Genomic DNA, 17,129 nt, shown 5'->3' on the forward strand with positions numbered 1-17,129 from the left:
GGAAAAAAATAATGAAAACAAATCTGAGATATCCAATACCCCAAGACTCGAACCAAATTAGTCTCATGAAATTGTGATGTGTTATTTCATTTCACAGATTTTTTTTCATGTCAGTTTATGTTCATGTCACCGTTCCCCCGAAGCGGATCAATTCTCGGATAGCTCCCAGTTTTTTGTTTTTTTTTTTTTAAATAAATGGACTTGCAATCAGAATCCACCGTGCTGCATTACCGTAATGCACATAATGCAAACAAGAACCAAATGAGGGACAACTAGCTTGATTTCATTGTTCCTTGTGGAGGCTGGCCTGACGGCTTAATTTTGCAGCTTGGCAGGTTCGCACAGTTTAATTTTATTCTTACTCTGATAAAGGTCGGACTCCCTTTAGCAAAAGTAGTGGTGTTTCTCCCACCGCTACAACATTGAAAGCTTTTTACATTAATTACATTGGCCACTGCTGGCTGGAAACAACTGCTAATATCCCTCCACTTCGAAGGTGTCGGAGTCAACATGAATCTGTCGGAGCTGTGTAAGTGTGTGTCTGTGTTGTGGTTGTGGTGTGTGTGTGTGTGTGTGTGTGGGGGGGGGGGGGGTTAATTTATCAGCCAATCAAACGTGTCTTTGAGGGGGAAAAAAATGGACCGGCACATTCAGCAAGTGAAAAGGGATAAATGTAAGTTTGAACATAATGAAAATAATTCACTTAATAATGCTAAGGTCTATTCTATCCTTACAACATATGGGAAGACAATGTAAATTACCTATATAACTGAACTCATATATACAATGCAAATAAGGTTTCTTAAAAGTTGGAGGGGACAATTTGAGCATCCTGAAAAGTTGATAGTGTGATGTCCCCACCGTCCCTACACAAACCTACGCCCTTGATATCCTGTCAATACTTCTATGCTCGAAAAGCTACAGTGGTTTAAAAAAAATGATATACAGTGACATATAAGGATAGATAATATCTGTTTGGAATATAAAATATTTGTGTATAATATGTAGAAATTTATGATTAACCATGTGTCCAATGAAGTGGACATCATGCATTGCCCAGTATATTTTTGAACACATAATTGAGTCACAGTTATAATAACTGTTTTTAAAGTGTAGAGACTCAGCTGAAAAGCCTGCAGGTTGATGCGGCAAAATTTGGAAGAATAACTGACATGCTTATTCACATAAAACCCAGTACACTAGAAGCGGGTACGCTGGCAGGCGCTGTCACAAAAGTCGAGGCGAGGCCATTTTTCTTGTGCGTCCGTGCGTGTATGTACGTGTATGTGTATGTGTAAAGAGACAGAGTGATACACATAAAGAGAGTGATTAAAGTACTGATTATATTGGGCTGCTACATGTGTGTAAACACCCCAGTAATGGCGGCTAACAACTTGAGGGCGACGTACACAAAACGCTACTCAAATGAGTCAATAGCAGCAAAAAATACAACAGGCATTAATAAATAACACGCTCAGGCTCCGTTTTCACAACTTTTTTTAAGCGGTATCGTCCTGTGAAAATCCCATATCGTTCGACCTCTAGTTTTAATCACAATTTTCTGAAAACATGACTTGAAAAAATTCTTTCTCACCATGTAAAGGGCACCTTTCTTCCTGTTGGCGCTCTCCACTTTCTCATCATCAGGAGTGCTTGGTGCAATAGCAGTTTTAGGTCCCAACGCCTACAAGAACAAATACATTTAGTAGACCAAAAAAACATAACGAGAGGGTGTAGCAATTATCAACACATATTTGCACTTTGTCATCTGTGAATTATATGATACAGTAATTATAATCATGGGGGAGAAAGCAATGTATCCTTCTCCCATCCTCTCTTTAGAAGCTGGCCTCAATTTGGCCTCCAAGCAGCTCATTACAATTGACGGTATTGTCCCTTTGACTCGACTGGACGTGACGTGCATCGTTACTCCAACGCCAAGCGCATCATGGCTGAAAACAGGAAGTGTGTCGCCGTCACCGCAATGAATTCTGCCGTCTCCTGGCCCTCCTCCTCCATGTGCAGCTTGGCGCGGCCGTTCCTCTCATTGTCTCGGATGTGGATGGCCACGTTTGAGGCCTTCAGCCTCTCGAAGCGGTTGCACTCACTGCCGCACCACTGGTAGATGTCCTAGAGACAAAAAATAGAAAATAAATGTAAGATCAGTCACGGTACGGGCAACGAAGGCAACTGTTTGACGGTGAGAGCAACTTGCAAGAGTCCTGCTGCAAATTAGGGTTGTCAAAAGTATCCAAAAGTGTTGAAGCACAGTTTTGGTTTTCAGGGTTTATGAGGGTAGTTAAAAAGCATTAAGAGACATTAAATGGATTTTGTAAAAATTCAGGCCTTAAAAAGCATTAAACTAAATATTCGAGGCATTAAAAATTGTGTACACGTGACAGTTAAAGAAATGTTTCTAACATAATTAATAAAGTTGTCCGTAGCCGATAATATCATCCAAAATCAAATCATTTTAAAATGATATTGGATCAACATTGGTTTTGAGCCAATATGCATGTTGCCTTCAAAGTGAATGTAGAAGCTTTTGCCTTTGTTCAAATGCTGGTCACAGCCTTGTGCAGCAGCTATGCTTATTGGCCATTAGATGTCTGGATGAGCCATATGTGATATGGCAGTACCTTAATCACACTTTGCACTTGATCAAAAAAAAAAAAAACAACAACAATGTTTGCATTATTTTGATTTTAAGAAAAATATAGCGGTGCAATATAGGCACTTTTTCCATACCTTCAGTTGAAGTTGTTCCCTTATTTTTTAAAGAATGTTTATTAGAAAATGTTGAAGTTGTTACATTCATCATTATTAAAGTATCCAGTGGGGCATCACAATACAATTAGCCACAATATGTTAAGTGTACGACCACATACAGTGTATCACAAAAATGAGTACACCCCCGCATTTCTGCAGATATTTAAGTATATCTTTTCATGGGACAACACTGACAAAATGACACTTTGACACAATGAAAAGTAGTCTGTGTGCTGCTTATATAATAAAGTTAATTTATTTTCCCCTCAAAATAACTCAAAATATAGCCATTAATATCTCAACCCCTGGCAACAAAAGTGAGTACACTTAGAATGTACACCCCTAAATGTCTGAATTGAGTACTGCTTGTCATTTTCCCTCCAAAATGTCATATGACTCGATAGTGTTACTAGGTCCAGGTGTACATAGGGAGCAGGTGTGTTCAGATTTGTAGTGCAGCTCTCACACTCTACAATACTGATCATTGAAAGTTCCAACACGGCAGCACATGGCAAAGAACTCTCTGAGGATCTTAAAAGACGTAGTGTTGCGCTACATGAAGATGGCCAAGGCTACAAGAAGATTGCCAACACCCTGAAACTGATTGAAGAGGTGGGGGGGTCAGCCTGTTAGTGCTCAGACCATACGCCGCACTCTACATCAAATTGGTGTGCATGGCTGTCACCCCAGGAGGAAGCCTCTACTGAAGACGGTACACAAGACAGCGTGCAAATAGTTTGGTGAAGACATGTCAACAAAGCACATGGCTTACTGGAACCATGTCCTATGGTCTGATGAGACGAAGATTAATTTGTTTGGTTCCGATGGTCTCAAGCAGGTGTGGTGGCGACCAGGAGAGGAATACAAAGATAAGTGTGTCATGTGGGAATGTTAATGTCTGGAGTTGCATGAGTGCTGCAGGTGTTGGAGAGTTACATTCCATTGAGGGAAACATGAACTATTAATGGCTATATTTTGAGTTATCTTGAGGGGAAAATAATTTAACTCTATTGTATAAGCTGCACACAGACTAATTTTCATTGTGTCAAAGTGTCATTTTGTCAGTGTTGTCCCATAAAAAGATATACTTAAATATCTGCAGAAATATAAGGGGTGTACTGACTTTTGTGGTACACTGCACCATAACTAGCAATTAATGAAAAAACTAGAAAAGTAACTGAATAAATCATTAGCACAGAATATGAATTTTGTTATTTACATCTGTAGCGCTAAAATGCATGCTAGGAGGCATGTTGGACAACAACAGTGTTGACAGCAGGTGGCAGAAGAGGTACACTGTCTCCCTCAAGGGAGCAGTGATGGCCAAATGAAGCTTCTTGAAGCAATGAAGCCTTCAAGCCAACTGGTTCAAAACTTCATATGGTTCATTTGGTTTTATGACAGTCGTATGATGCCGCTGTCAAATAAAGTGTTATCAGTTCATATCTTCTGGTGTAAACATCCCATAATACAGTGAGGACATCTGTGGCTTATTGTCCGGTGGGGCTTATCTATGAACAAATGCTGTTTCCGTGTCACATTTGGTGGGTGGCGGCTTATAGTCAGGTGCACCTTATTGCGTGGAAATTACGGTATATGCCACAAGATGGCAGAAAATTAACTAAATGAAGCTCCTCCATTCAAATCTTCATAGTTCCATGGCACCAAAAGGGCCCCTTTTAAAATCATTTAATTGGTTAATTAATTCTGATTAACTTAATAAGTTACACAAATAGTGTATCATTTAAATAATAATACAATATTTTTTTAATAAATCCAACTCTTCCAGTGCTTTGGTAATAAAGTTTTTGTTTGTTCGCTTTGAACATTAGCAGCAGCGATAGACGTCCAGGCGATTTTGACTGGGAGGCCTGACAGCAATCATTCACTCTTGCAATTACTTTATCCCTGGTAGATGTGCAAATCCATTTAAAGTGGGGGGGGGGGGGGGGGGGGGGGGGGTGGCAGCGAACCACCCTCCTACTTCAAATGGATTGGACGTCTATCTCCATCAGTGGCAGCCAATAGGTGAAATGTAAAAAATTACCTTTCCCAGGTCAACAATGAAGCAGTCCCCCTTGTTGAAGCTGGCCCAGGACAGTTCCACCTCAGTGGCTCGGATGGCCCTGCGACCTTTGACGTGAAGCAGCCGTTTCACGTTGGCTTCGTTGGTCACCACATGCTGGAAACCGGATGCCACGCCCCCTTTCTGTCACAACACGCAAAAAGTGTCATGGTCAAACACTGCAACAATGAATGATCATGATTCAGTAGGGTCAATTCTCTCAGTAGTACTACGAAACGGCCTCTAGAGGTCTCTAAATCAACAAACGAAGGAAAGGGAACATTAAAATGACCTTCACGTAAAAGGTGTAACCCCAGGGGTCCCCAAACTACGGCCCGTGAGCCGGATATGGCCCGCCTCCACATTTGGCCCGGCTCCCAGAACTTTATTTTTTTTTTGTTTTTTTCCAATAGTGTTATTTATTTCCTGGCTTTTTTTCTGTGAAGAACCCAGAGAGGGTTATTTGGTTATTATCTATTTCATTAATAGTGTTATTATATTATATTATATTATATTATATTATATTTAGGGCTGTCAAAATTATCGCGTTAACGGGCGGTAATTAATTTTTTAAATTAATCACGTTAAAATACTTGACGCATTTAACGCACATGCCCCGCTCAAACAGATTGAAATGACAGCACAGTGTAATGTCCACTTGTTACTTGTGTTTTTTGGTGTTTTTACGCCCTCTGCTGGCGCTTGGGTGCGACTGATTTTATGGGTTTCAGAACCATGAATGAGCATTGTGTAATTATTGACATCAACAATGGCGAGCTACTAGTTAATTTTTTGATTGAAAATTTGACAAATTTTATTAAAACGATAACATTAGGAGGGGTTTTAGTATAAAATTTCTGTAACTTGTTCTAACATTTATCTTTTAAGAACAACATGTCTTTCTATCCATGGATCGCTTTAACAGAATGTTAATAATGTTAATGCCATATTGTTGATGTATTGTTATAATAAACAAATACAGTACTTATGTACCGTATGTTGAATGTATATATCCGTCTTATCTTTCCATTCCAACAATAATTTACAGAAAAATAAGGCATATTTTATAGATGGTTTGAATTGCGATTAATTACGATTAATTTTTAAGCTGTAATTAACTCGATTAAAAATTTTAATCATTTGACAGCCTGAATTATATTATATTACATTATATTATATTATATTATTATCATTATTTTATTTAGTTTTGTTCCATGAATAATCCAGAAAGGGTTATTTGATTGTGGCTTTCTGAAAAACAATACATTTTTAAATTTAGGCACTCCTGTAATCGTCACACTTTTTCTGTTACAAACTGACCCGGCCCCTCATCAGAGAAGGGAAAAGTTATGTGGCCCTCACAGGAAAAAGTTTGGGGACCCCTGCTGTAACCCCTTAATGCCATTGAACAAATATACATCAAAAAGCATCGGGGGTGCATAAGTACATGAAAGTAACAATAACAAATATTGAGTACAAAAAAATACAACAAAAATCCTACGTTTAAAAAATTTGCAAAAGATTATTTTTAATAAAAGGACATTAGAATAAATGCTATATTTAATTAATGATAAAATTAAAAAAATATAAAGTATAAATATGAATTAAAAAGGATTACTTTAATAAAGTCCGTCATTTATTAAATTATTTTTTAAAACAAATTTTTAAAATAATTATTTTGTTTTTAATTAATTTTCTATATTTATTTCTTAATATTTGTTATTATTATTCATTTTCATGATTTTTTTAAATTTTATTTTAGCATTGTCTAATTTTAGGTGTAATTTTCCATTTTAATATTTTCATTATCACTACATTTTTGTACTTTTCTATTCCTCCAATACTTTATTAATATTTTTCTAATGTAAATTCAGGCATTAAGGGGTTAAAGCATGTAAGTATGCAAGTCACAAATTTCTTACACCTCTGATAATGGAGAAAATAATGTTCAACTCATACACAAATCCATTTCAACTGTGATGGCTGGCATTGGGTGATCATCGTTTCCCTGCCATTGGCACTTGATGTCCAATCCCATGTCCTCCCTGTCAAAACGGATTGGACATCTCGCGCCATCAATGGCTGTAAATGAGTTAAATATAACTTAATACATCAAGGTGTTAAATTATGACTATATCATGGCATTTCATGATATAAAGACCAAAATTAACTACTCTGAAATGAGTTGAGAAGCTTCAATTCGACCAAAAATAGTGCTTTGTCGTCACAAAAATGAATTTAATGGATAATTTTGGGATTAACTGCACATGACAGGGTTGGAGGTTCATTCAGTCGGATGATTTCACAAAACAAAGAATCAGCGACTTGAAGCACACTGAGAAGGAATCGAACTTTGCACCGCACTGGGAATCAAGAACCAATGAGCTGTCCGAGGGCAAAAAAGGCGTGCCTTGAATAATTGTCAATGATCAGGAAGCAGGACATGTGTTGTACCTTCGAGGTTGAGCTGTCTCGTAAAGTGCCGTCCTTTGAGCAGTCGGTGAAGCAAAACGTAAAAAATATTTACAAGGCATGCAAATGAAACACAAACGTGCTCATTAGGGGTAGAGCAAAGACAATTAAACGGCCATTTCAGTTCACGAGAGGACAAACATTTCTTTGCCTACAGGGTCTCGCCGCAATCTGGAGGAGTGGCTTCGAAATGGAAACCACATTCAACCAGACTTTCCATGGCAACAACGTGGCCTGTGTTTGTTCTGCTGGAAAGATTGCTACCACCAAATTGAAAGAACACAGTGTACTACCAATGAAAATAGATCACGCTTGAAAAAAATTGGACATAACTTTTTAAGAAGCGGAAAATTGGCATATTGTATATTACTTAAGTGAAAGGAACATACTGTTCCATTATACACCATATATTAGAACAGGAAATCTGGATAGATTTTTAAAAACAAGCATCAGTATGAAAATTGAAGCAAAACCTACTCAATTACTTACAACTCCTAATTTTTTTATTCGTGCATGTTGTACATAAGCCTGCCTTGATAACAAGACATTTTAGTAGGCGATATACAATATATGCAATATATGAAGTGGGGCAAAAAAATACCGAAGTACAAGTATCAAAGAAAAAAATTACTCAAATAAAAGTACAAAAGTACTTGCTTTAAAATTTACAAGTAAAAAGTAAAAGTATTTTCTCCCAATGCAAAAATTCGATATACAGTGGGGCAAATAAGTATTTAGTCAACCACCAACTGTGCAAGTTCTCCTACTTGAAAAGATTAGAGAGGCATGTAATTGTCAACATGGGTAAACCTCAACCATGAGAGACAGAATGTGGAAAAAAAAACAGAAAATCACATTGTTTGATTTTTAAAGAATTTATTTCCAAATTAGAGTGGGAAATAAGTATTTGGTTACCTACAAATAAGCAAGATTTTTGGCTGTCAAAGAGGTCTAACTTCTTCTACGAGGTCTAACGAGGCTCCACTCGTTACCTGTATTAATGCCACCTGTTTTAACTAATTATCGGTATAAAAGACACCTGTCCACAACATCAGTCAGTCACACTCCAAATTCCACTATGCCCAAGACCAAAGAGCTGTCGAAGGACACCAGAGACAAAATTGTAGACCTGCACCAGGCTGGGAAGACTGAATCTGCAATAGTGTGTAAAGAAATCAACTGTGGGAGTAGGCATGTGCCGGTATGAGATTTTCACGGTACGATAACCGTGAGCAAAAATACCGCGGTTTCACGGTATCACGGTATTGCAATTACAGCTCCAAAATTTTGAGATATATGGGTTTAAAAAAAAAAAAAAAATCCATTGAACAGGATTTTTTCAAAACATATTTGCAAATTGGAACATGAATATAATGTGAAAATAAATAAATTAACAAAAAATAACAAATATTATATAAAATTAAAATAAATAGAACCTAGACTATACCCACAGCCACAGCTCTAGTTGCTCAATATTAGAGTAAGAACAAAATAATTGCTATAAAAAGTAAAAACACTTCTAAATAAAATTAAAAATATATACTGTATGACTTTTTTTGAGGGGGGAAGCTCAAGTGAAGTTTCGCCATTTTCAGCCACTGTGTCAACTCTAGTCTACATGATGCCATGCCTTTGTGTTAAAAAGAACAAAGAATTCATAAGTTAATAAGTTCGTTAAAAATGTATAAGTTAGTTTTACAAATTAGTTAAAATGTAAATATTGTTGAGGTTTCAAGGTTTCATCTAAAAAAAAAAAAAAAAAAAGTGAGGAGTGAGACCTCCTCTCTCAATTAGCGATCTTTGACGCGATTCTTTTTCTTTCCCCGCTTCATTCAAGCTTTTCTCTCACTCAGCGGCTGTGAGACATAAAAGAAGCTGCTCTCCCAGTTTAGCCTAGGCTAACATTCGTCTTTGTAAGTTTTAGTTAGTTTGTATATTGAATTTGAAAGGAAAATGTGTGTTTTGTTTTTGGCGAACTTTTTAATGGTGCTACTGCTATCCTGTTGAACCTAATCACACGTGGAAAAATACAGTTGTACAACGTTTTAAATGTATTTATTTGTATATTTCACCACGATTTGAGAGCTCAATAAATTGAAGAAAAGTACGCCTTGTGTTTGGAGGATTTGTTTTTGGGTTTGCTGGCTGTTTAGTGACACTCACGGCAACAAACGGGAAGGGGTGAGCGGTGCCGCACCAAGCCACTTTGGCTGCATTTTGGCACATGAAAAATAGCGAATACCGTACTAAGGTATGACGGAAAATTTTAGTGGTTTTGAAACCGTGACGTTTTCACACCACGGTAAACCGTGAAACCGGTAACCGGCACATGTCTATGTGGGAGCAATTATTAGAAAATGGAAGACATACAAGACCACTGATAATCTCCCTCGATTTGGGGCTCCATGCAAGATTTCACCCCGTGGCGCCAAAATGATAACAAGAACCAGGGGGCGCGTTAACCGAATATTTTCCATCGTTGACCGGTTTTTTAAAACGGTGATGGAAAAAACTGAAGTCCATCCGTCATTTTGACAGGTTGCAATTCACACCCCAGACCACAGGGTGGCGAGTGAGCATATTAATTAGCTATTGTCTCTCTTGATGCATGACGTCGTTGGCCTTACTCGGAAAAATGTCAAGGCAACTGAGTGTTTGCCTGGCACGGCCAGACTGTTCTCCCTGTATTTTTCAAACAATGAGAGAAAAGTCTGGGACACAGCCTCTCGAGTAGGTACAAAATCAATCGACAAATCAGATTTGTTTATTTGCGTGACGTGTTCTTCACGAGCAACGTCACTCTTGCGCGCCGAAAGTCGTCTCTACAACACGAATGGCGAACGGGAGAGCCGAGAATATGCTCCAATCCGCGGTAAATTCAGTTTTAAATGAGCTAAAACACATCGACATGAGACATTGACAACAGTCTGTCTCGCGCTAGCCATGTTGAATAAACTCCGTTCTCCTTGTATGTTTACTTCCGCGCGCAAGTCCCTCGTCCTGCCCTCGTCGCTTTGCTCACGGCACGCCTGCCCGTCGCTGATTGGTGCACTCCGCTGTCTGTTTGCCTCTTGTTAAGCTTGTTCGGACAGAATATTAATTAAAAATGAATGAAAACTAAATACTATTGAATATGTCATTATTATCATTTTAAAAACGTAAGTGTCGGGTAAAAATAGATTATGACCGGATTTTTATGACACTGTCAGTCAAAATGACAGACAACGAAAAAGTCTAGCGCAACCTCTGACAAGAACGGTGAGCAAAAATCCCAGAACCACACAGGGGGACCTAGTGAATGACCTACAGAGAGCTGGGACCACAGTAACAAAGGCTACTATCGGTAACACAATGCGCCGCCAGGGACTCAAATCCTGCACTGCCAGACGTGTCCTCCAGCTGAAGCCAGTACATGTCCAGGCCCGTCTGTGATTCGCTAGAGTCTGTGGTTCGCTAGAGAGCATTTGGATGATCCAGAAGAGGACTGGGAGAGTATGTTATAGTCAGATGAGACCGAAATAGAACTTTTTGGTAGAAACACAGGTTCTCGTGTTTGGAGGAGGAAGAATACTGAATTGCATCCGAAGAACACCATACCCACTGTGAAGCATGGGGGTGGAAACATCATGCTTCGGGGCTGTTTTTCTGCAAAGGGACCATGACGACTGATCTGTGTAAAGGAAACAATGAATGGGGCCATGTTTCGAGAGATTTTGAGTGAAAATCTCCTTCCATCAGCAGAGGCATTGAAGATGAGACGTGGCTGGGTCTTTCAGCATGACAATGATCCCAAACACACAGCCAGGGCAACAAAGGAGTGGCTTCGTAAGAAGCATTTCAAGGTCCTGGAGTGGCCTAGCCAGTCTCCAGATCTCAACCCCATAGAAAATCTGTGGAGGGAGTTGAAAGTCCGTGTTGCCCAACGACAGCCCCATAACATCACTGCTCTAGAGGAGATCTGCATGGAGTATAAATACCAGCAACAGTGTGTGAAAAGCTTGTGAAGAGTTACAGAAAACGTTTGGCCTCCGTTATTGCCAACAAAGGGTACATAACAAAGTATTGAGATTAACTTTTGGTATTGACCAAATACTTATTTTCCACCATGATTTGCAAATAAATTCTTTAAAAATCAAACAATGTGATTTTCAGTTGTTTTTTTTTTTCCACATTCTGTCTCTCATGGTTAAGGTTTACCATGTTGACAATTACAGGCCTCGCTAATATTTTCAAGTGGGAGAAATTGCACAATTCGTGGTTGACTAAATACTTATTTGACCCACTGTATATATATTTTATATTTTAAATATGAATGTATACCCGGGCAGAATGGAAAAAAAGTCATAAAATTGACTGCACTGTAAATAGAAGCTTATCTTAGTGGAGTAAAAAGTAGAGGTACGTGCGATAAAATGTAGTGAAGTAAAAGGAAAAAAAGTACCACTTCATATTTGTACTCAAGTAAAATACAGATACACAAAAATTTACCTATGTACCGTAACGAAGTACTTTTACTTCGTTACATTCCACCACTGGCGAAATATTGTCTCATGAATGATTGCCGATTTACGATATTGTTGTCAATTTTTTTAACCAATTCAACTCATGTAGTGACAATAAATCCTAATAAATTAGTCATTCAAATGCAAAAAATTGCTTTACTTAAATAAAACACAAACTATTTATAAATAATATTACAAAAAAATATACATATATATAACACACACACAATGCATAATGAGTCATTTGAAAGCTAGCTATAAGTCCAGAAAAGAATATAAGTGAGAAACCCAATGCCATTTTTTTTCTCTCCCAATTAGAGCCCATCAATTGTTTATTTGATCCAAAATGACTGTCATCTTTAAAAAATTTGAAGCCAAATTATTCATTGCCAATCAGTTTTTTCATAATGGGTGTCATTTTAAAGCTATTCTTTGTGTATAATCTGAAGTATGTGAGATTAACTCCAGAAATTGTTATTTACATATTACTTATCTATTTGTTGAACACGGCGTGCTTTTATTTTTAAATGTTCACCGGAAGTATGTTCGCTAAGCCACTAACCGTAAGCTTTACACTCGGTAAAAAAAAAAAAAAAAAAAAAAAATTAAAGTGCACTTCTCTTTTCGTCATGCATGTGGTGTCAGAAATAGATATTTTTTTCAGTTTTCATTTTTTTCCACATCATTTGCAAATGCTGTAAACCAGCGAGTTTTCATGTTTGAATTGTAACCTTTTAACTGCAATTTGTATAATTGTATAATGATAAGAAAGGGCTATTCTATTCTATTCTATTCTATTCTATTCTATTCTATTCTATTCTATTCTATTCTATTCTAAAGTGGTTAGCACATTGTCTTTCTTCCAATAGCCTAAATGTAGCATTGCTAATGTTTTACAAAGTTTAATACAGATGTGTTTCCTTATTTTCTATGTCTTAACTTTAATTCTACGGCGTGTTGATGACCAATAAACATCTGTGAAAGGAACTGAAGTTTTATATGAAATCAACACGGACGTTTGCCGAGTGCATGAAGCATACTCAAACATATGCACGCATAAATGTATGCACGCATGCACGCAACCGGAAAAATTACAGCCCTCCTTTTTATTTACGGTGCGATAAATTGACTTCTTGCAAATTACGACAGGCTTAGTTGTACATCTTTAGACATGAAAAAGTATACAGGCATTTCCACACAATATTATGAACAGATACAGTGGTATGAAAAGTATCTGAACCTTTTGGAATTTCTCACATTTCTGCATAAAATCACCATCAAATGTGATCTGATCTTTGTCAAAATCACACAGATGAACAGATGTCTGCTTTAACCCCAAAAATGTATAGGTTTTCATATTTTAATGCGGCTAGTATGCAAACAATGACAGAAGGGAGAAAAATAAATAAGAGAACCATCACATTTAATATTGTGTGCCCCCCCCCCCCCCCCCCCTTTGGCAGCAATAACTTCAACCAGACACTTCCTTTAGCTGCAGATCAGTCTGGCACATCAATCAGGACTAATCTTGGCCTACAAAACTGCTGTTGTTCAGTCAGATTCCTGGGAGGTTTGGTATGAATCGCTGTCTTTAGGTCATGCCACAGCATTTCAATGGGTTTCACGTCTGGACTTTGACTTGGCCACTCCAGAACGTGTATTTTGTTCTTCTGAAACAATTTGAAGTTGATTTACGTCTGTGTTTTGGATCATTGTCTTGTTGCAGCATCCATCCTCTTTTTAGCTTCATCTTTCTGACAGACAGCCTCAGGTTTTCCTGCAAAACATCCTGATAAACTTTTGAATTAATTCTTCCATTAATGATTGCAATTTGTCCAGGCCCTGAGGCAGAAAACAGCCCCAAATCATGGTGCTCCCTCCACCATGCTTCACGGTGGGGATGAGGTATTGATGTTGGTGAGCTGTTCCATTTTTCCTTCACACATGACGTTGTGTGTTACTCTCAAACAATTCAACTTTGGTTTCATCAGTCCACAAAATATTTTGTCAAAACTTCTGTGGAGTGTCCATGTGCCTTTTTGCGACATCAAACAAGCAACAATGTTTTTTTTAGACAGCAGTGGCTTCCTCCGTGGAGTCCTCCCATGAACACCATTCTTGGCCATATTTTTACACATAGTTGATGTTTGCACAGAGATCTTGGATTGTGCCAGTCATTTCTGTTGGTCTTAAGCAGACACTCTTGGATTCTTTTTTACCCCTCTGAGTACTCTGCATTGAACTCTTGGCGTCATCTTTGGTGGACGGCCACTCCTTGGGAGAGAAGCAACAGTGCCAAACTCTCTCCATTTGTAGACAACTTCTCTGACTGTCGATTGATGAACATCCAGACTTTTAGAGATGGTTTTGTATCCTTTCCCAGCATTATACAAATGAAAAATCCTTGATCGCAGGTCTTCAGACAGCTCTTTTGACTGAGCCATTATGCACATCAGACAATGCTTCCCATCAAAACAACTTTTACCAGGCGTGTGTTTTACAGTGGACAGCGCAGCTTTAAAGTGCCTGTGACACGAAAAAGCATGTTTATTTCATAATACACGCGGTATTTTATGCCCCTGAATGATATGGACCGCTTGGATGTGTGTGGAAGCGATCGCTATATTTATTTAGTTTTTTGAATCCCGCGCCATGAAAATGAGTGACTTCCGGCTTCGGTCTTGCATTGAGGAGGAGGGCGCTGTGACGTGCACGGTAGAAGACGTTCTCTTCACTATACAGTGTACTGTTGTGTATGAGGACGAAGGATTCAGCTGATTTTGCGGATTAATACTTTTATTTTTTGCATCACGCCAGCCAAACGGCTGCAGAAAAATCATTCTGTATGCGGGAGAGGCGTATGCGCCTTTTTGGAGTTTCAAAAGGTTCCCATTCACCATGGATATTTACTGTGGGACCATTGGACTTACAAGGAAGTGAGTAAACATCTTGTTTTGTATTATGTCAAATACGAATACAGTGATTACAAAGTAAACACTATAAAATTCCTTTAAATAAAGGACTACTTACGTTTGATCATTGATAGGCATGTAAAAAGCTATCCTCTTGCTCATTAGCAGTTAGCTGTTAGCACGTTAGCTACACAACAACTCCAGCCACCCTCCTCCAGGGAACGAACTGTAAATTGCTCTCCGCCGGGCGGTTTGCCGATCCGCAAAGCAACTCGACAACCGGGTCGTCATGTCAAATAATCCAGGCTAGTTATGTGTGATTTTCCACTTCGAAGACTTTGAAACATCCCTCGGTTCGGGTTAGCATGTCGGCTAGCTGTCACTCCTTCTGGTCTGTTTACATTCTCCGAAGCCGGGGAAGGGAAATTACATATGTCCGATTTAGGTGTCATAAAATATCGTTCGGGAGGTGTGACAGTAAAGGTGAAGTCGACTGTTTTGACCATTATGGAGTAATTTTGCCATTTCGTCTTGAATAAATGGATTTTTATTATTTTATATTCCATTTAGCACAAGATTGTTATTTGTCATGACCATGCCATTTATTTAGCAATTGGGGAAAGTACTTGGGTAAAAAGAATATCCTGTAAAAATATTGAAGTAAAGAGACAGAAACAATGACATTTTGCCGCTCTCTTCGTCGCGTTTTCCTCATTGTGAATAGTTCCCCCTCGACGGGCTGACTGGTCCTTCTCAAGCCATTTATATAGCTATTGGGGAAAAATACTTGGATAAAAAGAATATCCTGTAAAAATATTGGGAGTAGAGAGACTGAAACAATGACATTTTGCGGCTCTCTTCGTCGCGTTTTCCTCGTTCTGAACAATTCCCCCTCAATGGGCTGAATAGTAAAACCGATGAGCCTAGTCTACCGCTGACGTCATCCACCTGTTGGGGACGCTAAAGCCCTATAATGGTAGGCGTGGCTAACCGGCAGATTAAAAGACTAATTTCTCGTCATCTGCGCTTTGCTAAATTGTTGTATATAGTCGAATCGTCTCAAAATATGATTCTAATTCACATAATAATGCCATTTAAGACTTTTTTTCTGGTGTCATATGCTCTTTAAACCACTCATGAGAGATGGGGCACACAACTGACCTAAAAATTTTTGGTAAAAATTGGTTTCAATTGCTCTTTAAGTCTCCTTAGGCAGACTTACTACTTATTTTTCCCCTTTCTGTTATTGTTTGCATGCTATCCCATTAAAATATGAAATATGAATATGAATATGAAATGAATATGAATATGAAAACCAATAAATGTTTGGGTGGTTTTAGTTAAAGCGGACACTGTATTTTCATCTGTGTGATTTTGACAAATTCCAAAAGTTTCGGATACTTTTTCATACCACTGTATGTGCAAAAGCAGAGGGCAGAAGCTGAGGCTTATCAAGGCCTTCCCCTTTTCAAAATAGAAAAAGCCTCAGAATCTACAGGAAGTGACAAATTAAATGCCATAAAATTTATCAATGCAAAAAAACTCAAGAAAAATCTTGAAAATCTATAACAGCAAATAAATAGCAAAATTATGGTAAACGCAAAAAAGGGAAAACTGAGGAAAACATAAAAAATTGTGATCCGGGGGGATTGCAAAACAGTCAAAAAAGAAACGCCACCCACAAAAAAATCACACAAATAAAACACTTTAGAACATTTTTAGTCTTTATAGGGCACTCATTGGCTGTCATTGACGGCGAGAGACATCCAATCCATTTTGACTGGGTTTAAATCTAAATTTAGTCTATTATAAATGGTTTGTATATCTAGCACCGTCAATGGCAGCCAATAAGTTAAAAAGGGAGTGACACGAAAATACCCCTAAATTAATAGGAAGTGACCAAATATCTGCAGGAAGTGAGAGCAAAGCATCCCCTTGCATTTTCTCCAGAAAGTGCATCTTCAAGTTACTACTAATAAAATGTCAATAAGAACTTACTGTACTAACTTTTTAAGATTTTTCACAAAAACCAAGCAGATTGATTTTTTTTTTAGACATTTCATCTCAAGATTTCACATTTTAACTCATATGCTGTTTTTGACGCGACAGACGTGCATTCTGTCGCTGTCAATGGCAGTGACTGAGTTAATAGCAATATATAAATGTCATTACATAACATCATAGCTGACTGCGGTTTTGACCAACGTTTCTGCAGAGAGAAAACAAATACCCCGCTGAATAATTATAGCCAAAATGCTAGAGGAGGAAGCTGAGGCAACAAGAAACAGATGGGGCAGCAAGAAAATGTTAGCAACCGCGGCTTGGACGCAGACACACCCTGGCATGGAAATATTGAAAGAGGGGAATTTGCGTGTGAACTTCAGACTCATCAGCGCTTGGAACTGACAA

The 17,129-nt window shown here is 38.2% G+C and overlaps 1 protein-coding gene across 2 annotated transcripts in view; it reads right to left on the reverse strand.

Annotated features, from left to right (window-relative positions):
* scinlb (scinderin like b) overlaps positions 1–17,129 on the reverse strand; it is a 50,948-nt gene that overhangs the window by 18,585 nt on the left and 15,234 nt on the right. Inside the window, exons 1-4 of one of the 2 annotated variants that reach the window (XM_057858456.1) lie at positions 7,289–7,419; positions 4,817–4,978; positions 1,981–2,130; positions 1,595–1,684 (exon numbers count right to left, since the gene is read on the reverse strand). In XM_057858456.1, the coding sequence (XP_057714439.1) occupies positions 1,595–1,684; positions 1,981–2,019 (129 nt within the window). In that variant the 5' untranslated portion in view covers positions 2,020–2,130; positions 4,817–4,978; positions 7,289–7,419. Of the gene's footprint in view, positions 1–1,594; positions 1,685–1,980; positions 2,131–4,816; positions 4,979–7,288; positions 7,420–17,129 lie in introns of those variants that run through there. The other variant, XM_057858455.1, reaches the window with a different exon arrangement.

Source organism: Corythoichthys intestinalis, chromosome 14 (assembly GCF_030265065.1).
Source record: "Corythoichthys intestinalis isolate RoL2023-P3 chromosome 14, ASM3026506v1, whole genome shotgun sequence".
Lineage (NCBI taxonomy): Eukaryota > Metazoa > Chordata > Actinopteri > Syngnathiformes > Syngnathidae > Corythoichthys > Corythoichthys intestinalis.